Genomic DNA, 24,549 nt, shown 5'->3' on the forward strand with positions numbered 1-24,549 from the left:
ATCCATGTTTTTTAAAAAAAAAAAAAAAAAAAAAAAAAAAAAAACAGGTGTATTGATGGGGATGTCAGGTTAGAAGAGTTAAAACAAAGTGAGGGAATTTGTTATAGGTTCAGATGCTATCTGATGACATTTGTAGCTTTTGAGTTGATAGAGGCTAATGGTCTGCTAAATTTATGCATGTCAGAGGTTTTATCTAACAGTTGAAAGGATGTTATGTCAGACACAAGAGAGTGAATGATAAAGGGCTATATAGGGGACCCAGGATAACCTGGCATTGGACCTGGAATGTTCCAGCTCTCCAGTCATAGAATTCCTTTATTCTCAAATCAAGGTATTGACTTATTATTCATATACATATAAAGGGAATGTGGTCAGTAGGTTAGAGTAGTGGTTCCTAACCTTCCTAATGCTGCAACCCTTTAATGCAGTTCCTCATGTTGTAGTGACCCCAACCATAACATTATTTTCATTGCTACTTTCTAATTTTTCTACCATTATGAATTATAATATAAATATCTGATATGCTGCCCCTGTAAAAATGTCACTGGAGCCCCAAATGAGTCACAACCACAGGTTGAGAACCATATATAAAAAAACCATAATAATAATCTGGGTAAGCACGTGCAGATCAGATGGCAGCTGTGCTTGTGTGACTCCCTCCCTCCCTCACACAGCCCTGGGCACACTCTGGAACCACCACCTGAGCTGCAGTCTGAGCAGCGGTCGAGAGCAGCAGCTCTTGCAGGAGATGTGCTTGCATGCCTTTCAGCTGCAGGATAGTGGCATCTGCCTGATGCAACCATTTGAAACAGTTTGTCTCTCTCAACTTACTGAAAGGAATGTTACCATTAGTATCCTAGGATGTAGCCTTTATTTAAACCAGAAAGAAAGGAGGATGTGCTCTAGCCTTTTAGAGGAAGGGTGTTAGCAATAATAGCAGCTGTCGTTCTGAACTTGTTATCTGACATGACAGCAGCCATATTAAATTGTCTAGCCAGAGCTACCTATGGGGGCAAAAAACTAATAAAACCCTCAGTACATCTGATAAGTATCGTAATAAAATGTGCTTCCCAGGGGAATATGTAAATGATTACTTTTGCCTGGGGTAGCATTATCCCAATAGATAATTGAAGTTGATGTTCTCAGTTCAGAAGAAGGGAGCAGAGGTGGCTCCTCACATCTGCCTTGGCTTTGTTCACCCCTCAGACTAGAGTTGGGGGAGTTCTTTGCTTGCACTTGTTTTGCTTCCCTTTGCTTTGCTCTTTGAGACTCTGTAGCCCAGGCCAGTCTCTAGCTCTTCACAGCCTTCACGCCACTTCACAGTAAACTTTGAACACCACGCTGCATTATCTTAAGAACTCAAAGTCAGCGCTGGATGCTTAGCCTCAGGCCGTCTCCACTCAGATCAGCCCTGACTGTCCTCCGGCTCCCATTGCAAATGGTGCCCTCAGAGTTTGATAGCTGAGGTTCAGCACTGTTGAAGCCGTAAATTACAGAGGTGTTCATATTTAGACTTTTGTTTTCTTTTCTAGTCTTGACTGCCATTGAAGGTACAGCGCACGGGGAGCCCTGCCACTTCCCTTTCCTCTTCCTGGATAAGGAGTATGATGAGTGCACCTCGGACGGGAGGGAAGATGGCAGACTGTGGTGTGCCACAACCTATGACTACAAGACAGATGAGAAGTGGGGCTTCTGCGAAAGTGCGTATTGGTCAAGTGGGGCACGCCCTGATGCTGTAGTCTAGGGCAGCATTTGAAAGCTTTTCTAGCAGTCCTCTCCAGGCTGTCCAGTGTTATGGACAGGGTCACAGCCTTAAAGACTTGAAGGCTGGAGGGCATTGCATTTATTTCAGGCTGTCACTCAGCCCTCACACTGATGTCTCATTGACTCAGGTAGTTCTGTAAACCCTGGAGGCAAGCTGTTGAACTAGTTAATACAAAAACACTGTGTCAGTAATGGAAGCTGACTATGAGGTGAAGGTTAATAGTAATTAAAACCAAAAACTGCCTTAACTTATACACTAAGAATGAATTCTCCTGTGCATATATAACATTTGACATGTATATATTAACCACCCTTTGTGAATGCTGCCCTCTACTGGGGGGCATAACAGTGTAATACCATATCACAGCATCCCTAGGAGACAGCATGACTAGTTTAATATGTCAGATTTTTCTTTATTACAAAAAGAAGAATCACTTCTCTGTATAAATAAATACTGATCCTACTGTATTATGATGAGTTCTATATTGTTTAAAATCTTGCATTAAATTAGAAAAATCCTGTTTTAAAAATTCACAACAGTTATAGGTTTTTGAGTGTTACATTAATGAATATGAAAAATTAGGGAGCTGGACTTGAGCCATAGCTTGATTGATAGAGGGCTTGCCTGCCATACACAGAGCCCTGGGGTTGGTCCCAGCATCACATACACTGGGTGTGGTGTGGCACATGCCTTAATCTAGCACTCTGAACACAGGAGCAAAAGGTCAGTGATATCCATGCTTACACAGGGAATTTGAACCCAGGCTGGGCTACATGAAACCCTATTCCAAAAAAAAAAGAGAGAGAGAGAAATTAATACACTTGAACATTGCATACTGAATTAGATCTATGTTTAATAAAAGTCAGGTTTTAAGATTTTAATTATATAATTAAATACTTTTCTAAATGTACATGTGATCTTTGAATATTATGATAGTTTTCTGTTTATTCTCTAATAGTTTTTTGTTACTATTTTAGCAGAATTTAGCATTTAATTTGAAGTTTTAGTTGAACTGTATTTTAAAAAATCACCATTACTAGCACAAAAATATCCTCAAAAGCAGCCCGAGCTTGCTTTCTCTAAAAGAAAGTGACTTTGGTGACTTTGTGTTTTTTAGAAGTCTTTCATCAGTACAGGGCACATGTCAGCTATTTCTAGAGTCAGTATGGAAATAGTGAAAGATCCTTCTCTCCGTGTGAATTCCTGGGTGGCACAGTGGGTGAGCTTGGTACAGACAGCTACGATCCATTCAGTGTGTGTGTCATTTCATTGTCAGCTGAAGAAGATGCTGCCAAAAGACGACAAATGCAGGAAGCAGAAATGATCTATCAGACCGGGATGAAGATACTGAATGGAAGCAACAGGAAGAGCCAGAAGCGAGAGTAGGTTCACTGCCCACCACGTGCTCCCCAAGGCAGGCTTTACTGAAGCAGCCTCTGAGCTCCTTCTAAAACTGTCACCAGAGACACACGGATGTCTTAGTACTGTTGTGAGAAACCTTCCAGTGTTTTTAGCAAACTTTAACTCATTAGAATGAAAAGATTATACAAATTGACCATAAGACTGATCAGTGAGAAAAATGGCAATAGTAGATTAAAGTTGGGGTCAGTTCTAAGACCTAAGAGTAAATACACTATTCGGATTCAAAAATAACATAAAATAAACAAAGGAATTGTTGATTTTTGGTTTTACTTTGAAATTTTCACCTAGAATGTAACACTCGAAAAGAATTCTAACATTTTATGTCTGTCTGATTTCTACTGATTTTCTTGGTCTATGTGTAGCATTAGAAAATTCTGAGTTATTTGAATACTTACTGACATGATTATAATTTTCTACTGTAAATTTTGTTAACCTGCTCATTGGATTTCTCATTCATTGTTAGTATAATTAGATCATTTTAAAATATTAGACATAAGAGAAACTGACCCCTTAGCTAAATCAAACTATCCAGCATGTTTTCTGCATATATAAATAACACAAGATAGTAGGAATAATGTGTAGAAATTTAGTATTATAAAATAAGAAAATTATGCTTCATTTAGTAATGAAAAATCAGTTAACAGCTGTTCTAAAAACACTGCTGACTCTCTGATTGCTTCTGTTTAAAGAGCGTATCGGTACCTTCAGAAGGCAGCAGGCATGAATCACACCAAAGCCCTGGAGAGGGTGTCCTATGCTCTCTTGTTTGGTGATTACCTCACACAGAATATCCAGGCAGCTAAAGAGATGTTTGAAAAACTGACTGAGGAAGGTTCTCCCAAAGGACAAACTGTAAGTGCGGCTTCAATGGAGAACCTCTGTACATAGCACTTTGTTGTTTTTCAGTTTGGGGTTGGGGTTGGCTTGGGGTGGGGGCATTGTTTATGTGTATGGATGTTTTACCTTCACTCCTGTGCCTGGTACTCAAGGTGATCAGAAGAGGGCATCCTGTCCCTTGGAACCAGAGTTATAAATGGTTGTGAGCCACTATGTGGGTGTGGGAATCAAACCAAGGTCTTCTGGAAGAGCAGCCAGTGTCCAGTCCTGTCCCTGCCTCTTTGTAAATTTTTTAACATGTATTTTAATAAAGTGTGAATGTGTGTGTGTGTGTGTGTGTGTGTGTGTGTGCATGCGAGTGCAACAGGCAAGTAACATGATTGCTGAGTACTGAGCCAGGGCCCTCTGGGAGAGCAGCACAGTCTGCTGAATCTCTCTCCAGGCTCTCTCCAGTACCCAGCTCTTGGTGATTCTATAGCAGTTTGTTCTCTGAGCCCTGACTTCTTTCAACAACTGTAGAAGACTGAATGACAACAGATCATTTGACTTAATTTCTTGGATACTTATTTTCCTTCATCTAAGAAGGTTTACAGTCAATTGAGATAACTTTATAGCTACATCTTAACACAATTTCTTTTGTAGTTTTTTAGTACTAAATTTATAGAGTGAAATATGAAGAACAATTCTACAGAGTAGCAATTTTGTTTTATCTGAAATTATTCATCATAGTATTTTCCTCTAAAGTTAACCTTATTTTTTTTAATGTGTATGTGTGTCTGTTGGTATATAAGTGTGTGTGCATATGTGCATGTGTTATGGGTGCTATAGGAGGCCAGGGGACAGTATCAGATCCCTGGAATCTGGAGTTACAGGCATTCATGAGCATCCTGACATGGGTACTGATATCTGAACTCTGGTCCCTGTGATAGAGCAGAAAGCACACCTACAGCTAAACCATCCTTCTCTCCAGCCCAGTATTGACATCTGAAAGAAATTAATTAAATAATTAATTAATACATAAATAAAATGGTTTAGGACTGGAGATATAGTCAAGAAAAAGAGCACCACACACACACACACACACACACACACACACACACACACGCCATCCATCCCTCCAGTCTATATACCCATAATATATTCTTATAGCATTGAACTCAAAGTTTTTTTCATCCTGATTTTTGTCCAGGCAAGTGCCCGTCACAGTATTACATTGTAGTTGTTATTTCCAACCAGCCTTTGTCTGATTGGTTGTCTGGGTGCTTGATTTGTTTGTATGTTAGAAGTAGATGCAATTTTTCTGCAGAATGTCCTGTCTGCATTTGTCCTCATCACAGTATTAATTAATTTTTCTATTACCTATATTTCCTGTAAGTCAAATAGCACAGCTAAAGGCTGGCAAACCTGAATAACTGGCTTTAGCTAGGATACATTTTAGGTGAATTGTAATACTATATTGCACCAATGTCCATTAATAGCACATCTTGTTATGTTATCAATTAGTAATATAGAGAATACAAAGACTGATACCTAGGTTTAAGAGGACATCTGATGGGGGAAGGGAGAAGTGGCTCAGCTGTTAAAAGCACTGACTGCTCATCCAAAGATCCATGATTCAGTTCCCAGTACACACTGGGTGGCTCGCAACTATGACTCTTCTCCTAGTGGATCCAGCATCCTCTCTTGGCCTGCAAGAACATTTTACTCACATGATATACAGATTCAGACAAAGCATACATGTATACATATGTCCATACATATGTGTTTAGGTTGTGTTTATTTATACATTGTGTTTATTTAAACTGCCTCTGATAATTCAGGCTTAATCAAAATATGAGTTATACTTAAAAATAGACTGTTGGAATACCTGCATATTTGTGAAATTATCCTTATAAGATACATTTTCCTCTAAAGTATCATTTCTCTGCCAACCTAGGAAAATGCCTGTTTCCCTCTAACCATAACGGAATGAACCTTGTAAGACAGCCCTCCTGAGGTTCTAGACCAGCAGGATCTTACCCATTGTTTTCTGGGAATAATTAAAGAATCCATTGCTCTGCTTCTCATTTTTTGTCTGATTTAAGCAGATGCTATCTTAACTGTTCTTCTTTTGTTTCAGAAATGTTTTTTCTTCTTAATTAAATCAGCTTACATAAACCTATGTAGACATATATTATCCTCAGGAGCGCTGATGTCTTTAAGGCAGTTTTGTTCCATTCAGACCCCACCAGGCACCCTCTCTGTGGTAGTTAGATTCAGCTGCTGCAGCAATCAAAACCCCCAAATCAGGTACTTCTTGCTCTGCCAAATGAGATTGAGCTTTGTATTGCTTTCTTGCAAATGGCGATTCCTGGGCAACAGCTGACCTCCTTTGCAACCATATTTAGGATCATAGTCTTACCTAGCTGCAAGGGAGGCTGAAATGTGGGTGAGCATCCTAGGCTAAGGACACTCCTCTGAAATGTGGGTGAACATCATAAGCTAATGACACTCCTCTGCCATTCTGCACTTATAACTTGGGTAATGTGACTGACTGACTAACTAGCAACCAGGTACTTCTTTATTTATGCAAGTTTCACTGAACAAAGACAGACTAATGATTACCTAAGAAGTATAGATTATGTGTTCGATTTTAGAAAATGCAGACAGAACAGGTTTTATTATTGTCTTAGTCAGGGTTTCTATTCCTGTACAAACATCATGACCAAGAAACAAGTTGGGGAGGAAAGGATTTATTGAACTTACACTTCCACACTGCTGTTCATCACCAAAGGAAGTCAGGACTGGAACTCAAGCAGGTCAGGAAGCAGGAGCTGATGCAGAGGCCATGGAAGGATGTTTCTTACTGGCTTGCTTCCCCTGACTTGCTCAGCCTGCTCTCTTATAGAATCCAAGACTACCAGCCCAGGGATGGTACCACCTACAAGGGGCCCTCCCCAATTGATCACTAATTGAGAAAGTGCCCCACAGCTGGATCTCATGGAGGCACTTCCCCAACTGAAGCTCCTTTCTCTGTGATAACTCCAGCCTGTGTCAAGTTGACACACAAAACTAGCCAGTACAATTATCAATCCTATGTAACTCCAATTTAGACAATTTAAAAAATGTCTCCTCCCAAGGAAACACATTCATTATATGACAGCCTGCTTTTAGGTTGGCAGTGTTTGCAGTTTGAAAGCACTCCAAACAGAAAAATAGGAATGGGTCTTTTCATGACTAACAAATACGAATCTCTAACTTCTTTTACTATATGTTTCATCATCTACGCTATAATGTAGGAAAAGTTTATTTCAGTCAACCTATCTTATTTACTGTGTGTTATTCCTCCAGGGGTGTACCTTGTCTCACCCCGTCTTTAAACTACACTTCCAGAGAACTCTAAGGGTATTAGAGGGGGAGGCTGTGAATCTATAACCTATTCTCCTGGCCAGAGTTTGTTAATGGTCTTTGTTTACCCTGAACCAATTAGATTGTTAGAGTTTGCTCAGGGGCAGACACTCCAAGAAGATCCCTGGAGTAATGGCCTCATCCAGCTCTGTACTTATGTGTGCTTAATAATCTCTAGGGCATAGGGAAGATTTCCAGATAGTAGCCAAATAAAATTAAAGATTTTTCCTAAAAAGACTTAGACATCATTTTCCCAGGAAAAGACATAAAATGAATCAGTTCAGAAAGTCACACACAGGGACCGAAACCCAGAAGTTAGAGACAGAGGCCAGCGGGTGCAGCGCTCAGCTCAGCTATGCTGGAACTGTGTCCAGCAGTCGTGTCCAGCAGTCGTGCTGGTTTCCTGACTCTGTCTCCAGTGGACATGGCTGCCACTCAGCCACTTGGTGCTTCTTCGTTCCTGAGATTGCTTGGACACTTTTGTCCTTGTCATTCCTCCCTGCAGAGAAAGAAATATGTTGATAAAATGTCACAAAAGGTGTTTTATCTTCATAATGGCTAAAACCAATGAAGTACAAACCATGTTTAAGTGTGGTTGGCTTTGTTTTTCTAGTTAATACCTTCTTAACTTTCCATTAACCTTCCAACTCAACTTGAGTTGTTTAAAGTTGCACTTAGCTGTGTGGTTTATAAAAGGCTGGATGTATTGTTCCAGCTCTTTAACTGAGCCGTCCTGCCTAGTTGTCCTCAAATCTTCACATTTAGAGATCTTTGACTCTTCTCAGTTTGTCAAACTCCATGTGTCTTCACCAAAGTAAGAATATTGACTTTTTCCTCCTTTTACCCCAGGGCCTTGGCTTTCTCTACGCTTCTGGACTTGGTGTTAATTCAAGTCAGGCAAAGGTAATGTTATTGAAGTCTTACTGCACATTAAATTTGGAATTGAATATGCACTGGCCTGTGCTCATTTATGTATCTGATTTTTCGCAGGCTCTTGTATATTATACTTTTGGAGCTCTTGGAGGCAACCTGATAGCCCATATGATTTTGGTAAGTGTGAACTTTAAACCAAGAGTACTTACATTAAATGTAAAATTTATTTTTGCAGTAGCTGTAAGTGTCCTAGCCTTGCTGTGAGATTCCCTTACGATCAAATACTTAATTGAACATCCATCCACCAAATTCTTGCTAATGGTTATAACACATTGAATCTACATGTGATAAAAATATATGTAAATTGGAATTATTTATCAGAATTATTTTTTGATTAGATTATCATAGATTTTGCATTTAAATTGATGAAACTGTCCTATAATGGGCACTTACCAGTATCTGTGCATAAGTGAATATCATTGACCTCTTATGTTCCTTAGTGATACAGACCTCTCCACCAAAATCTTTTTGGGCTAAGGGGCTTCAATTTCTTGCACATTCAGTTTGGGATCAGTCACATGACAAGTGGTGCATGATGGAAGCTGTGTTTTAAATGAATGTAAGTCCTTTGTTAGCAGCAATGTCATGGTTGGACTGTGTGGACATGAAACTAAAGTAGGAAACCCGTCCTACACATGACGGGATCGCCACACTTGGTGCTGACAAGGCTAGTCCAGTGAAGCGTAGATAATTTCAAAAATAATTATTGAGTGATCGTCAGGATCAGATTAGATACTATGGGTAGAGAGAGATCGCCTGAAGAGTAGAATGCTGGGAGCTGATACTTGGGCAGATAGGAATCCAGCAAGATAGCTGAGCTGTGCCCAGGAGCCCAACTGATTGCAGGCAACTCCTTCCCTCTTTGTGTTCCTGATCATCAGACGCCCCCCCCTCCCTCCCTCGCTCACTCGCTGTCCTGTGGTCTTTTGCTCCTGGTGTAATGTACCTGCTTCCCGTACACATTTCCTTAGTCTGCCGGTTTATGGTTTTGTATTGGCACACTCAACTCGTCCTCACTAAGATTAAGTCTACCACAGGGTTGCTGTGGGTTCTGACGAAGACGATGTGCGTGCCTCCCTCGTGAAGCTCCTGGCGCTCATTTGGTGGCTCTGGAAATGTTCTTGTCTCATGCTTAGCTATAGACTTCTTGTTGGAGTACTCGGATCAAAGGACTGCAGAATCTGATTCTGAGTGTGGTTGGCTCTACAGAAACCTGTGGTATGGTGGTGGTGGTGGTGTAGTCTCACTCCAACGTGTCTTACAGGGTTACCGCTACTGGGCTGGCATTGGAGTCCTCCAGAGTTGTGAATCGGCACTGACCCATTATCGTCTTGTTGCCAATCATGGTACCTGTTTTATTTTTCTCTTTTACCCTGTAGGGGGAAAAAAGGCAATTAATTTTAAGTATATATGTTTTGGTTGTAGTAGTTTAAATACTGAAAATGACTCTTTTAAGTGGGCTTTTAACTATCAGGAAACACTTTTCTTTTACATTTTATTCTTAAACATTTTATAGTGGAAGTCTGATTCGTTAATGTATTGCTATGCTGCTACCTGTTAACAGCTACAGCAATAGTACCATCAGCACCTTGTCTGTCAGCGTCTGCTTGCTACAGTGTGGCTCTGCTCCCCTGACTTTATCTCACTTTATTCCCTGTCTGTCCCTCTCCATCAGTTGCCAGTGATATCTCCCTGACTGGAGGCTCTGTAGTCCAGAGGATACGGCTGCCTGATGAGGTGGAGAACCCAGGGATGAACAGCGGCGTGCTGGAAGAAGATCTGATTCAGTATTACCAGTTCCTAGCTGAGAAGGGGGACGTCCAAGCACAGGTGTGTGCTTCCGGGAGTTTCTTGCCGCACTGTCTGCTTGATCCAGGAGGGGGACAAGCGCCCACATATCTACATAATCATTGTCTTTGCTCTGAGTACTTACTAGCTTCGTTTTAGAACCACCAGTGGATACTTTAGCAAAAGAATATCCTACACTCGCAGAACCTTTTTTCCTATTAAAATCACAGCTATTTGGGATATATAGAAATAATAAGTACTAAGAATGGTTTTAAGACTCACAGAAGGGAGTCTTAAATTAAAACTGTAATGAATGGAAGAGCCGACTGTTACTCGTGGAAGTTAGCGTGCAACTGTCTTGTCTCCTTTTCAAGGTTATATTTTGCTTTAAGTGTTCTCTTTTACTTGCTGTCTGATTACCTTCCTTTTCTCCATTCCCTTTCCTCTGCTTTCTTGACCTTGGTTTTGGTGCCACTGTTGCCTCTCCTCTGTCTGTGAACAAAACAGTCAGGCCTTCCTCATGTTCCCTAGAGACTGCCACTCAGCTCTGCCTCCAGGTCTAGTGGGTAACATGTTACTGTTCCCCAAATGAGCTGAGACTTTACAGTATGCTTGGCGTTGTCTAATTCTACATGCTTTTGTGAATCTGACAACCTTTTTCTTGTATACAGCACATACTAGTCTAAACTTATTCAAATTGGTCTTTCCTTTTGTTTTCATTTCCTTGCTAAGCTTCTGAGATAATTATGTTTGTTGGTGTAAGAGCATCCTTTACTATTGCCTTTAGAGCATGTTCACTGAATTCAGCATCATTTGTCTAAAAGCCTTTTAGGGAAGCAGGCCAATGAGCCAGTAGATAAGGCACTTGCTGCACAAGTGTGAGGACCAGACCTCATGTGCCCAGAGCCCACATACGTACTGAGTGAGTGTGGCTCCTGCCTGTAGTGCTAGCACTCAGAAGGCAGAGACAGGGTCCCCAGAGCAAGCCAGCTGGCTAGGGTAGCCTTCCTGGGGCCCTCTAGGGTGAGTTAAGAGAGCCTGCCTCTATTAATAAGATGGAGAGCAGCTTGGGGCGAACTCTGACGTCAGCCTTAGGCCTCCACCTGCATACACTTGCACCTGCACACATGTCCTTACACACATGTGAACAAACATACACTCACAGACTCTGTATACATATGCAAAAGAATGCAGTTTATTTGGCAGTTTTTAGATAATTGAAACAATATACTCAGGATTAAAGACTGGATTTCTAGTCTTGACTAATGCACAGAACCTTCCTGCACCAACTGTTGGTCTGACTTTAACTGCATGCTAGGTGCTCACTTTCACTTATGCATCATTTTTGTTGCTTTTCAGGTTGGTCTGGGACAGCTGCATCTGCATGGAGGGCGTGGAGTAGAACAGAACCACCAGGTAACCCCCTGCTGTAGGGCTTTCTTCACACTATAGCAAAACATGGCACTGTGTGTGTTCCTAGCTAGTAGGCTCCTAACACCTGTCACAAGTGACCTCTCAGGACCTACTGATGGCTGAGAAACACAGGAACAGACCTCAGGAGGGCCAGAAAGGTTTCATTTACTTTTAGTGGGTGTGTCTGGGTGTGCCTGTTTGTGTATGCCATGTGTGAGCAGGTGCTGATACAGGGGCCAGAAAAGGGTGTCTGACACCTTGGAGCCTGAGTTACAGCTGTGGGTGCTGGGAACTGTACTCAGGTCCTGTGGAAGAACGCAGCATGTGCTCTCAACTGCCGAGCATCGCTGCCGCCCCAGATTTTATTACTCTTAGGCTTAGTTCTTACTACTGCCCCAAACTCACATACACATCTTGACTTTTTTTGTTGCTGTTAAATATAAATAGAAGTGGGTCTCCAGACACCTTTTGGGTCTGGAGAGATGGCAGTTAGGAGTACTTGCTGCTCTTCGAGGATCCTAAATTCTGTTCTCAGCACCCGTGTCAACAGTTTACAGCTCCCCTTTCCAGTTCCAGAGGATCTGACACTCTTTAGGGCCCTGCAGTCACCTACACTCAGGTATACATACACACACTCAGACACACAAATAACCCTAACCCTAAAGTCAATACTTATCATTAAAAATTAATTTTTTTAAAACAGCAAAATGGAAGCCATAAAAATAGAGCATCTTTTAAAGGATTCTTTCTAGGGCTAAGGAAATGTTATTAGAAATCAGGAACCGACAACTATTCCCCTCTAATCTATGGCTACTCACCAAATTGTATCTGCTTTCCCTCCTAAAGATGACTCATCTTTCCTTCTGTCCATTATTGACACCTGTCACTTGCCTGAATCATCTGACACCTGCAGTTTCTAGGTATCGATGTGTCTCTGAAAACCCAGCACCCATCCTGTGGTTCACCTAAAACTCTCAGTACTCTGTGTGGTCCAGTAGCTTAAAGATTTACCCTTTAACATGACCCCCAAGACCCCATCCCAGTGTCTGTACCCCTCCAGCCTCTTGCTGTCTAAGGCACAAGCACACAGAAGTTTCTAAGGTCTTTCAACCTATTGAGAGCATCTCTTTCTCATGACTTTAAGGGATGTCCCCTCCTGTCAGTGGTGACGATCACCCCAACTACTTTGCTTATGTGGTAATTGCTATCCAGCCTCCAGAACTCAACACCAACCTGTAATGTCTCCCCGTCAGCCCCATCCCCACTCCAGAAAAGGCCACATATGCAAAGGATGCCTGAGAATATGTGCTCTTATTCTTGTCCAAAGTAGATTAATTTGTCCTGTAACTTGCTCTCCTGGCTGGAGCCAGTTCCAGAGAGCACAGCCACGCGTGCCTTGTTTACTGTTTACCCAGACCCCAGCAGAGCCGAGTATGGAGGAAGCTCTCAAGAAGGAGCTGTCAAACTCATACAACTCTTATTTTGCTATCATACTAATTAACTGTACCAAGGAAAGTTATTTCACATACAGAATCCTCTCAACTTTAAGAACTACATTGTCACGGAAATACACTTATCACTTGTAGCAAACACCTGTGGGTTTTCTTTACTTGGGAAGCTCTTGGCAGCTGCTGTTGTCTCTTGGTCCCCAGAATGTATACTAGATGCTGCTACTTAACAAAAATACTGAGAGAGCAAGATTCTGAGGGGCTTTGCCCAGAGCTCTTGCACGGCACGGACCGGGACTACTCTTGTTCTGTGTGCTGCCTAAGCCTTTACAGCAGCTGTACAACACCAGGTTGTTTCATTGGCTCCACAGAAGAGAGAAAAGGATTGCCCAGCATTAATCCAACAAACATTGCAGTTTCTACTATGTGCCAATCACTGCCAGGTTTTCTGAATACAGCACTGGACAGGAAGCTCTGGTCATCGCCCTTACTGGAGTTTCAAGTTCAGTGGAATATTAATTACTTTTTAAATAACTTGCATCATCAAATAGCAAGCATTTAAAGTTGTGATTGCTGATTAAAAGCAGAATCAAGGAATATAATAAGGAAGGGAAGGGAGTACCCAGCTGACAGGAAAGGCTTCTTTAGGGAGAAGAGGATGGCATATTGACCCTGGAGGTAGAACCATTCCAGGGCAAAAGGAATAAATAGTACACACATAGGTCCCAGGACAGAAAGGAGTGTGGCTGGTGTTCCCACAGTGCTACATCTTAGGACGTGGTAATTCTGAGGCAGTCGGTGCTTGCTCGGGTCAGCTTAACCTCTGCATTTCAAGGGACCTTCGAGCCAGCATCTCAGATTTGAAAACATTGGCTTTTGCTGCCATGGGGAATGAGTTAGTAGAATCCCAAAATACAATCAAGGAAATCAAAGTAGAGAATATTTCAGACATTCATATGAGAGCAATGTAATGTGGACTAGAATCAGCGTACAGGCAGTTAGCAGGCGGACTCATGGACTTATGGACTTTGTGAGTTCTATAATTAGACCAGTTCAGAACTTGGAAATGTGAATGCCGATGCTGCTGTAACGTAGACGAGAACGTGAAGCACGACAAGGCTGCTCAGGGGATAGAAAGTGAAAGTGGGGCACCGGTTGAGCCTTGAGGAACCGGACTGTAAAGAGGCAGACGATAGAACAGAGTTAGCTAGGGTGCCTTCCGTGGTCGGGTACACACAGGGCCAGGAAACCAGGACACAGTGGCCTGTGAAGCCAAGCTACGGACTATTTCCAAGAGAGGGAGGGAGAGTGCGTCAGGTGCTGCAGAGGACAGGGTGGAGCGAGGTGGCAGACTTGTACTAGTGATGAGAAGGTTGTCCTTAACAGGCTTCCTCTCTGAAGTAGTTGGTGAAAGCCAGTCAGGCTTATAAAAAGGAGAATCCTGTAGTGGTCCCATTAAAGAGAAGCTAAAACTCTGAAAAAGAAAAAAAAATATGTTTTGTATTGTTGGTATGTTTTTTAATAACAGATTAAGGAGAGTGTACTAGAACAAAAAAGAATAGAAAGGGAAGAGAGTGACTCACAGACAGAAACAAGGGGCAGGCCTTGGTATAAGGTCCGTAACAGCCGTGAGCCAGGGCAGCACTGAGCAGAGGGTGCTAAGGAGTGTCTTCCCACACAGTGCTTGGTCATGGGCTCCAACCACAGCCCCACACTGTTGCCACTGTACAGAGGAAGCTGTGTGTCACAGTATGCCCGTGCCTTGTGGCTGCCCCGTAGCTTCTCTCTTCCTCACGGGCACCAGTAGTGAAGTAGTGAGTGAGGCAGAGCTGCCTGCCGCCTGTTCACATCACCTGTAAATAGATACCATCTTATCTGTGAAGGCTAGATATACACAATTCTGTTCGAAATCCTGATGAATATTCTTATTTTTAAAGCCACTTTAATATAGGAAAACAAAATGTTTCCTGATATTCCTGAATTAAATGTTTTTGTTGAAAAGAATTCTGCTAAAAAATAATTATTCTTATAATTCTCTCACAGAGAGCATTTGACTACTTCAACTTAGCAGCAAATGCTGGCAATTCACATGCTATGGCCTTCCTGGGAAAGGTACTGTATACCTGTAGCTCTTTATATAACAGCAAAATAAAATTTTCAGTTCAAGTATATTATGTCCTGTCTTAAGGCAAATGCTGTGTGAAATACTTTCTCAGACAACTTGGACATAGTGTAGCCTTTGCTCCTAAATGTATTCACTGTGTGAGCTCTTAACGTTGTATCTGTTGTATACAGTGATGAGAGTTGTACTGTATGATACACAGGTTTTTACTAAGAATCACAGTTGTGTTTCTTTTCATGGTGGAGTGAGAGAGGTTTTAGTATTTCTCTGCAGATCTTTTCATTGTCTTAAATACGACAGCTGTGAGCACCCCTAAGTGTAGCCTTTTTGTGGAGAAAGGAAACATTTATATCTAAAAACTAATGAATAGATTCTGTGTCAGGGAAGAATTCCATTTTTATTAATTTTTTTATTGGTATATTTATTTACATTTCAAATGATTTCCCCTTTTCTGGACCCCCACTCCCTGAAAGTCCCATCAGTCCCCTTCCCTCCCCCTGTTTTCCCACCCAACCCTTCCCACTTCCCTGTTCTGATTTTGTTCTATACTGCTTCACTGAGTCTTTCCAGAACAAGGGGCCACTCCTCCATTTTTCTTGTACCTCATTTGATGTGTGGATTATGTTTTGGGTATTCCAGTTTTCTAGGTTAATATCCACTTATCAATGCAAACTGACAGTTGTTCATGTATAACCAAATCATAAAGTAAGGACATTCAGGTGGATTCCAAGGATTTTACATATAGGAAAATCTCATCCAGACTCACCACATAATCCTAGCTAGCAAACTGGGAGCTGGACCCTTCCGTGCAAGCCTTCTGATGTTATAGTACAGACTGTGTGGTGCTGATGCTGTGGTATGAGCATCATAGCACAGGGGTCTTTGCTTTTTTCTTTATCTGTTTTATCCCCAACATATTTACTTAAATTTCCCTAAATTACTCATTAATCCTATGTCTAAAGGCGACTTTAGTGGTTTCCTTAGGATGTTATGTGGACATGAAGCTCTGCTGCCCCTTGTTTTCCTTTCTTCTCAGGCCTTACCTGGTCCTATAGTCATTATCATTTATACCTTGTTAAATAACTTTCTAGTTATTTGTTTGTGTATGTTTGCGCACAGGTACTATGTGTATGTAGGTGTGCATGCACATGTGTGTGCCTAGAGAGACCAGAAAACTGCCTTGGGTATCATCCACCTTATTTTTGAGACAGTGTCTCTCACTGGCCTGAAACTTAACAAGCATACCAGGTTAACTGTCCAGCAGTCCTCTGGAATCTGCCTGTCTGTCTCTATCTCCCAGGCACGGAGGCTGCAAACGCACACCACCCTGCCCAGTTTCTTTATACTTGGGCTCTGGGTTCTAGCTTAGGTCTCCATGCTTGCATCTGGTATTTTACCAACGGAATCATCTCCCAGCCATCTGTAACCCCAGGTGCACCATTTACCCAGTTCTGGGCAGCTTGGTAGAGGGAAGGGCAAAGCAGACATTGTGACTCTTGAAAGCCTGCTTGTACTGATGGGATCAGTCATCGGGTCTCAGCCAAATATTAGCCACCTGACTGCCCTGGGTTAAAGATGACTTTTCCTGGCCTGGTGAGATGGCTCAGCAAATAAAAACAATACCTAGGACCCAGACTGTTGATGGAGAGACTGTTGTCCTCTGACCTTCCACGTGTACCAGGTCACCTGCACACCTACCCATGAGCACATAGACATAAGCAAATGTAATTTTCAAATGTTTTAAGATTTCTTGAGGCAGCCACTAACCTGCTTTATATATTCATATATATATGAAAATATAAATATATATGAGTATATATATGAATATCAAATACATAAAAGTCTGCTTTCAATTCTACACTTTTCTATGAAGAAATGTAAACTTTGTGGAGTAATGTCATGAAAACTGATAACGATGAAAATGAGATGAGAAGGGGAAACACTGTCTGGAGACTGGGGACAACTCCACATGAAATCCGGGGCTGTTTTCCAGATGTATTCTGAAGGAAGTGACATCGTTCCTCAGAGTAATGAGACGGCACTTCACTACTTTAAGAAAGCCGCTGACATGGTAAGACTTCCGGACCTGTGTGCTGTTACTAGTGTTCACTACAGGGATGTGTTGAAGGATTAATTATGACCAACTGGGTGAATGTTAGCTTAGTGTTTCCTAATCGGGAGAGTACTGGTTATAAGCCATGAAATTGGGAGTTACATAACCTACGTCAGCTGTACTACAATTTAGAGTTTAGGAGTATCCATAATTGAGTTCTATTGATAGCTATGATATATAATTTGGGCTTTCTTTGACCCAGACAAAACATGCATATAGGATACTTAAAACCCTGTATGCTTCCTGAGTATTTACTGACCACTTTCCAACTATAGATTTCTGTGCATCATAATGTTACTTGAATATTTTCCTGAGAAATGCTATGACACATCTTGTTAAGATGTCATCTGTCCCTCTGAGTATGAGTGAATTGTAGAATTTTCTGTTTTGCATCACGAAATACTTTGCTGTGTGTCGCTGCGTTACTCTTAAGGATCATCACCTCCAGGTGACATTGTTGCTGCTAAGATGCCTGCTGACTCTGCCCCAGGCATTGTCCTTCCTTCTTCCATAAGTACACCACATGGGGCCTGCTTTTAATTCTGGTGAAGTATTGTTAGTCACATGTGTGTCACAAATTGGTCATAAGTTAGGTTACAAGAATTGATCTTAAAGGCAGTTAATGTTTTCATCTTTGACAGCAAATTACTGACACCCCACAGGTGTCTAAAAGTCAAGTTATGTTTAATACGATTAGAAGGAAAAAGTTTGTCTTTATTTGGAGACTAATTAAGACATATTTTGATATCTGTCAGACTCTTGTAGTATCTAGTATCTCGTGTAGTCGTGCTTTAATGGGCTCTTGTCTCTGTTGTCTGATTTCTCTGGTTTACAGGGCAACCCAGTGGGACAGAGCGGGCTTGGAATGGCCTATCTCTACGGGAGAGGAGTTCAAGTAGTAAGTGTGCTGTGTGGCATGCTGGTGTTGGGAAGCCATCTGCCAGTGCCGGTGGGAGGGAGGCCTTGGCTGGTCCCGCACAGAGGAGCCGCAGAGAGTGCGAGCCCTTCCCTGCTGTCTCTCAGTTGGGCTGGCTTGTTCCTCACACCTCCCTGTCCCCTGAGGCCAGCTCCATCACTGGACCCTCTGAGGGGAGAGTTCCTCCTTAGTCTTTTCCTTCTGCCCTTTGCTCCTTCCAGCTTCTGCCTCTCTTCTCTCCAGTCCTTCGCCTCCGAAGGCTGAGCCTTACTAAGCCACCTCAGTTCTCAGCTGTCAGGTTTCTGTCTCACAGCCAGGTCCTCAGTAAGCTCCTAAATGTCGGTGTTGTGTGTGCAAGCACTTGCTTGTCCTTGGCCCTTGTCTCAGGGCAGATGCCACTGACTCGTGACGTTATTCCAAGCAACACATTGTTGTGTCTGGAACTAAGGACTGGGGCTAAAAAGCTTATCTGTGGTACTTTTTTCTAACATAAAAGAGTGATGCCTTTGACTCCTGAATTAGGATACCAAAATTCAGAGTAATATGTTTTAAGTTTATCTACAGTTACATAGTCCTTTGGGATTGAAAAACAGCATCTTGTGATGTACACAGGAAGGGAACAAATAAGGAGAAAGTAATATTACTTAATATGAGAAAAATTAAGGTTTAAAGGTAGATAGTAAAAAGAGTTTTTCCTTAATTCATGCTCTAGTGTTCTACTTGTGTTTGTTCTTTCTGGGAGCAAACATAAATTGTTTCACAAAACTCTTACTTGGTTTTGGGAGCTTTTTAAATAAAAAAAAAATGGTTCTTTTTAAATGTTTGGGTTTTTTTTGTTTGTTTTTTAGAATACTTTGTTTACCCAGAGAGTGGCTCTGTGCTTCCATGAGTCAGTCTTTGATGCTTTCTTCCCATTTGACATCTCCTACAGAATTACGACCTGGCTCTCAAGTACTTCCAGAAGGCTGCTGAGCAAGGCTGGGTGGACGGGCAGCTGCAGCTCGGCTCCATGTACTACAGTACGTATCTCAGAGGACGGTGGAGCAGCTGCTGCCGGCTTCCACTAGGTGGCGCTAAGATAAACGGGGAGTCGGTTCTGGGGAAGTAATTCAGGCTCTACCAATTCAATTACTTGTGCATCTCAGCTCTTATTAGCATTTATATTAATCTGCACTGGAGACTGATAGGCTTTGCTGGGTAAGAACTCTAACTTCCAGTAGTTTCATTCCTCTTAAAATTTCTCTGGTGCTTAACTAAATCCTGTTTCAGACTGCTCTCCTTTCATTTGTCCTTGTTTTGTTTTCCTTGCAGATGGCATTGGAGTCAAGAGAGATTATAAGCAGGCCTTGAAGTATTTTAATTTAGCTTCCCAAGGGGGCCATATCTTGGCTTTCTATAACCTAGCACAGATGCACGCCAGCGGCACAGGGGTGATGCGATCCTGTCACACTGCGGTGGAGGTGAGGGCTGCTGTGCAGCATGGCTGAGGGCATGGGTTTACGGCTGGAAAGGCCCGTCCTTTGCAGTCCAGTTCCTTCCGTGTTAGATGCTGACTCCGCTCACTAGCCTTGATACACTGAGGGAAGACACTGGAGATCTATGCTCACTGCTCTCCTTACCTGTTTGTTCCTTTAAGAAGCAGTGTTTGCAAGGGTCAGTGTAGATGACCTAGTGTCAGAGAGGACACTGAAGGAGGTGTGCAAAGGCCCAGGCCAGCGTCTCCTCCCTGGGACTGCTCCCCAGCTCTCACACCTATTGTTGGAAGACTGACTGATAAAGGCTTGCCACCATTTGGAAATCTCTCTTTGCTTTATTTAGAGTCCTCACTTGTAAACTGAGATTTTTAATAGACTTCACCTCATGAATAGTTCTTCAGGTGGGAGAATGTGCTGAGAGCTATAATACACAGATGTCACTAGGACAGCCCTGGCCACAGTAATAGTGTGTGGGTTGCTGTTTCTCTTACTCTGTGTTTGCTTCTAAAGAGTAAGGAAAGCCAGCAGCCAGCTGGCAGGTCATGGAGCAAACTTAATAGTCACACCTAGCCAAGATGCACAGGTTGTTTTCTAGTGCATACATGTCGTTTTCCTCTTTACACAGTTGTTTAAGAACGTGTGTGAGCGAGGTCGCTGGTCAGAGAGACTGATGACCGCCTACAACAGCTATAAGGACGAGGACTACAATGCTGCAGTGGTCCAGTACCTCCTGCTGGCCGAGCAGGGCTACGAGGTGGCGCAGAGCAACGCGGCCTTCATCCTCGACCAGAGTAAGTCCAGGGTAGTCCTATAGAAGCGTTAGTCACATTTAGCAATATAATAAATTTTCAAAATGAAGTGAGTGCCCAACTCCCCTTTCCCCGCCCCCGAGCCCTAGGCTAGCTTCAATATCTGACGGGCTAAAACCTGCTCCAGGAAGTAGTGTCATCCTGACCCAGTGACTCCTTTGAACCTGGCGTCTTCTAATACTTGTTTACTCTCCAGACTGCCTGAATTTAATATTTTCTGTGCTTCACCCAAACTTACAAATGAAAACACTTGGTTTCTATTTCCTGTCTCTCCTGTAGGAGAAGCAACCATTGTAGGTGAGAATGAAACTTACCCCAGAGCTTTGCTGCATTGGAATAGGGCCGCCTCCCAAGGTGAGTGGCTAATTGTCAGGATGAGTCCTACCCAGGAGTCTCACTATGTTGGTTTTCATCTCTCATGGACATCATCAGACACTGCTACTTAACTTGTGATCGATCAATCAGTCTCGTTCCTAGGTCAGTGGTTGAAGTGCCAGTCCTTGAGGGATGTTTCCATCACCTTTGGGTTCTTAGCTTCAGGCCAGTGGCTTCATTAATTGATAACTGAAGAATGTGTAATAGAATACCAGCCTGAAGTGGAAAAGAACTCTTAGCTTTCCCTACTCTTTCTTTAATGTATTCTTCTCACACACTCCTCTCCATAGTAGGCCTCTCCTTCTCCAGTCTGCACAGTGCTCATGCTGAATAGTGTTTTACATTAAATGGTATAGGCAGCATGGTCCTTTGAAGGGTAGCGTCAGTGAAACTGGGGCCTGACTTCTCTATCCCTTTATGTGCTTTCTGAAAAGAGATAATGTCTCCTCTGTTTACTGACATTAGAACTTGGCTCAGGGATCCTTTTAAAGTTTTTCTACTACAAATGAAAATTCTGTTTTATATTTGCATGTTTTAAAAATAACTTTTAATTTCTTTTAAGCACACTTACTCAGCAGTTTTGAGTTTATTTTTTATTTTTATTTCAGGCTATACTGTGGCTAGAATTAAACTTGGAGACTACCATTTCTATGGATTCGGCACTGACGTGGATTACGAGACAGCATTTATTCACTACCGCCTGGCCTCGGAGCAGCAACACAGTGCGCAGGCCATGTTTAACCTGGGCTACATGCACGAGAAGGGTCTAGGCATCAAACAGGTGAGCGAGGCATTGGCACCACCCGCGTACAATGATCCTGCACAGCGTGGCCGTGAGAACAGTGGTTTGGGGATTCTGTTGGGCTTCAGGCTGCAGGTGGAGAAGCAAGCGGGTCTCCAGGATAGCAGGACTATCCCTGCAACTCATTCCCGGCGCACACTCCTGCGTGTGCTCTGCTGTGCTCTGGGGACCCTGTGGAAAGCCTCTTTTGTCAGGAATTATATCTGTATTTAGTCAATATAGTTGCCTCTGAATCATTTTGAAATGGATTAAAATCTTTTCTACTGATGAACTTTTTCCAGATCTTCATCTTCCTAATGAAATCTACTTTTCTTTAGAATGGCTCTAAGTTTTTGCCCTATCTACCCCACAAGGATTCAGAGAAAGTATTACTACTTGTGTGCTTGGGAATAAAGACTACAGTAAAAGAGCATTCTAGAAGGGAAGCAGGGTTCAGCCTCTGAACATAAGTAATGGGCTACAAAGCTCATTGTACTACAAGCTGGCCAGGGCCACTGGGCCTGCTGGCACACACTGCCAGAGCAGCCAGGGAGAGGCCAGAGGAGAGGTCATGGCCCTCTTCAACCACCCAGCTCGTTTCAAGCCTGTCTGGGCTAAATGAGGCCCTGTGGCAAAACAACAGCAACAACAAAATTCAGTTCAACACCATGTAAATTGCTACCAAATTCTGACGATAGACAATGAGTAGAAATGATGATTCAGGATGTGGTTTGATATGGCTTAGTCACCCTATTAGTCATTCACAGCAGAGTCTATGCTATCACATCAAGTTGGATCCACAGACTCAAAAGATTCCATTGTAAAAATGTTTAAATTATGTATTTTTAATTGGGTATTAACTGAAAGTGCTTTTCTCTTTAACAAATAACACATGAGGGTTCAGGGTGAGCACTGACTGAAGGAAACTACTCCTCTTTAACCTGTGTGGAGGAGGGACCTCGCAGTGCTCTCTTCCTTTGCCATATGTCGTATTTTCTCCAGAGCTCCCTTTCCTGCCGTCCTGGGGCAGAGTTGGTTATGACTTGGGTCACCCTTTTCAGAGTCCTGTAAGCAGGACTGTGACCACTTGTGTCAGTTAGCACAGGGAGCCTGCTCTGAAAACAGCGTAGCGAGACGCCTGCCTACACAGAGTGATCTCTGAGGTTTTCCCACCACAGACAGTAAAACAGCAGCCCTCCCTGGCAGACATGGGTTACCATGTCTATAGGCTCAGCCCTGGGCTCTCTGTCTTAGAAAAGCACACAGGAGTAGTTGAGAGATCCCCAGACCTATACCTGCTGTACTGCTAGAACAGGACTGGCTCCAGATTCTTGACTGTCCTACCCCAGTGTAGGACCAGAGCTGACTAAAATTAGTCACTGACTAAAATTAGCTTGAAACTTGAGACTTTTCATGGGAATCTCCAGATCAGTAATATGATATGTTAGACATGTGGCTAAATCCAGTGTGTCCACAAATAAAATCTGAGATTATAGTAGAGAAAATGAGTTACATCTTCCAATTCCTGATACTAAATTTTCAAAATCATTTAATTAGATAATTAAAGAAATTTTACCTGGGTAAAGCTTGAGGTTTTCCTTTAGGTAACAGACATTAATTTTAGGTAGAATCTCAAAAGGTTAATACAAGCTTTTCTGAAACATTTCCTTTGCTTTCTGTCCTCTAGGACATTCACCTTGCAAAGCGCTTTTATGACATGGCAGCTGAGGCTAGCCCAGATGCACAAGTACCTGTGTTCCTCGCACTCTGCAAACTAGGTGTCGTCTATTTCTTACAGTACATCCGGGAAGCCAACGTAAGTGAGCCGCATGCCTCAGTTAACAGACACCAATTGTTTCACCTTCCCAGACCGGGAGAGTGAAAGTGGGAGGCACAGGGTCTCTCTGTCTTCCCAGGTAAAGGGCTGGGCAAACTATAGAGCAGGCAGGAGCACAGTTTTCAGGTGGCATTTTTCAGAGCTCTTAATACGAAAGCACGTGTCATTAGTGCAGGTGTCTTCCGGTTCAGGGACAACAGACTTAACTCGTGACACTCTGAAGAGGTACTAAACATTAAGTCGGATGAATACCTGGCAACAGCTCAAGCCAGGACCATAAGAAGAGCAAGCTGGAGGGGAGCCGAGAGCCGATGCACTGCACACCTGATTGTTCTAACAGTGCCACCGAGGTTCAACATGCCGGCAGAGCTCTGTCCATAGAGCCTCAGCTGATGGGACCTAACGAGGAGGGGCTTACCTGTTCCCTTCAGAGCTACCAGCTGTAGACGCAAGCCTGGCATGTCTTTGCCCTTGGGTTCTACCACTTAGATTTTGCCCCTGTCCCCATAGTCTCTGACAGTGGATTAACAAGTGCAGCATTGTGCCCCATGAACACTACGATGCGCAGAGTCCTTGTTGGAGCCATTAACCTTAGTTTATTCAACACATCGTCAGTGTCAAGTTGTCCTTATGCAGAATCAAAAGTAAGCAACGCTTCTTCCACACTAACATAAACAGGGGACCTCTCTCCCTTTGCCACCTTAACCATGCTATTGAGATCCTCCGCACAGGTTCCCAGAACCCAGGATACCTTAGATTCTTGCATCTATATAATGTCAGTTGGTGCAGTGCCTTGGTGCCATGAGCCAGTGCGCTGTACTTTCTGCCAAAATACAGGAACCAGCTGCCAGTGAGCACCAGGCTGAGGTGTGGGGACAGAGCAGTGCCTGGCCTGTGCGGGTCTCAGTCCCAGCCAACAGGATACAGCTCCCAGCCTCTGCAGAGCTGTCCCACACCCTTGTCCCCCACACTTTTCTTCAGTGGATCATTCTAGGATGTAGGATGTCATCATACCATGGAGAAGAGTCTTTTGCTGTTTTTTTTTTTTTATACACTCTACAAAGAGGATAGTAAGATTCTCCAACTGAAACAAAAAGAACAAAGCAATCCCAGTCCATAAAAAAATGC

General features: G+C 42.8%; 1 protein-coding gene across 1 annotated transcript in view; it reads left to right on the top strand.

Moving 5' to 3' along the window:
• Positions 1-24,549, top strand: part of Sel1l (SEL1L adaptor subunit of ERAD E3 ubiquitin ligase) — a 43,517-nt gene that overhangs the window by 14,098 nt on the left and 4,870 nt on the right. Inside the window, exons 4-20 of the mRNA XM_052185296.1 lie at positions 1,533-1,700; positions 3,042-3,147; positions 3,877-4,039; positions 8,261-8,314; positions 8,402-8,461; positions 9,609-9,690; positions 10,020-10,174; positions 11,492-11,548; positions 15,037-15,105; positions 17,109-17,186; positions 18,064-18,126; positions 19,076-19,163; positions 19,456-19,604; positions 20,245-20,410; positions 20,708-20,782; positions 21,412-21,584; positions 23,272-23,400. Coding sequence (XP_052041256.1) covers positions 1,533-1,700; positions 3,042-3,147; positions 3,877-4,039; positions 8,261-8,314; positions 8,402-8,461; positions 9,609-9,690; positions 10,020-10,174; positions 11,492-11,548; positions 15,037-15,105; positions 17,109-17,186; positions 18,064-18,126; positions 19,076-19,163; positions 19,456-19,604; positions 20,245-20,410; positions 20,708-20,782; positions 21,412-21,584; positions 23,272-23,400 — 1,835 coding nt within the window. The remainder of the gene's footprint in view (positions 1-1,532; positions 1,701-3,041; positions 3,148-3,876; positions 4,040-8,260; positions 8,315-8,401; positions 8,462-9,608; positions 9,691-10,019; positions 10,175-11,491; positions 11,549-15,036; positions 15,106-17,108; positions 17,187-18,063; positions 18,127-19,075; positions 19,164-19,455; positions 19,605-20,244; positions 20,411-20,707; positions 20,783-21,411; positions 21,585-23,271; positions 23,401-24,549) is intronic.

This window comes from Apodemus sylvaticus, chromosome 6 (assembly GCF_947179515.1).
Source record: "Apodemus sylvaticus chromosome 6, mApoSyl1.1, whole genome shotgun sequence".
NCBI classification, from domain to species: domain Eukaryota; kingdom Metazoa; phylum Chordata; class Mammalia; order Rodentia; family Muridae; genus Apodemus; species Apodemus sylvaticus.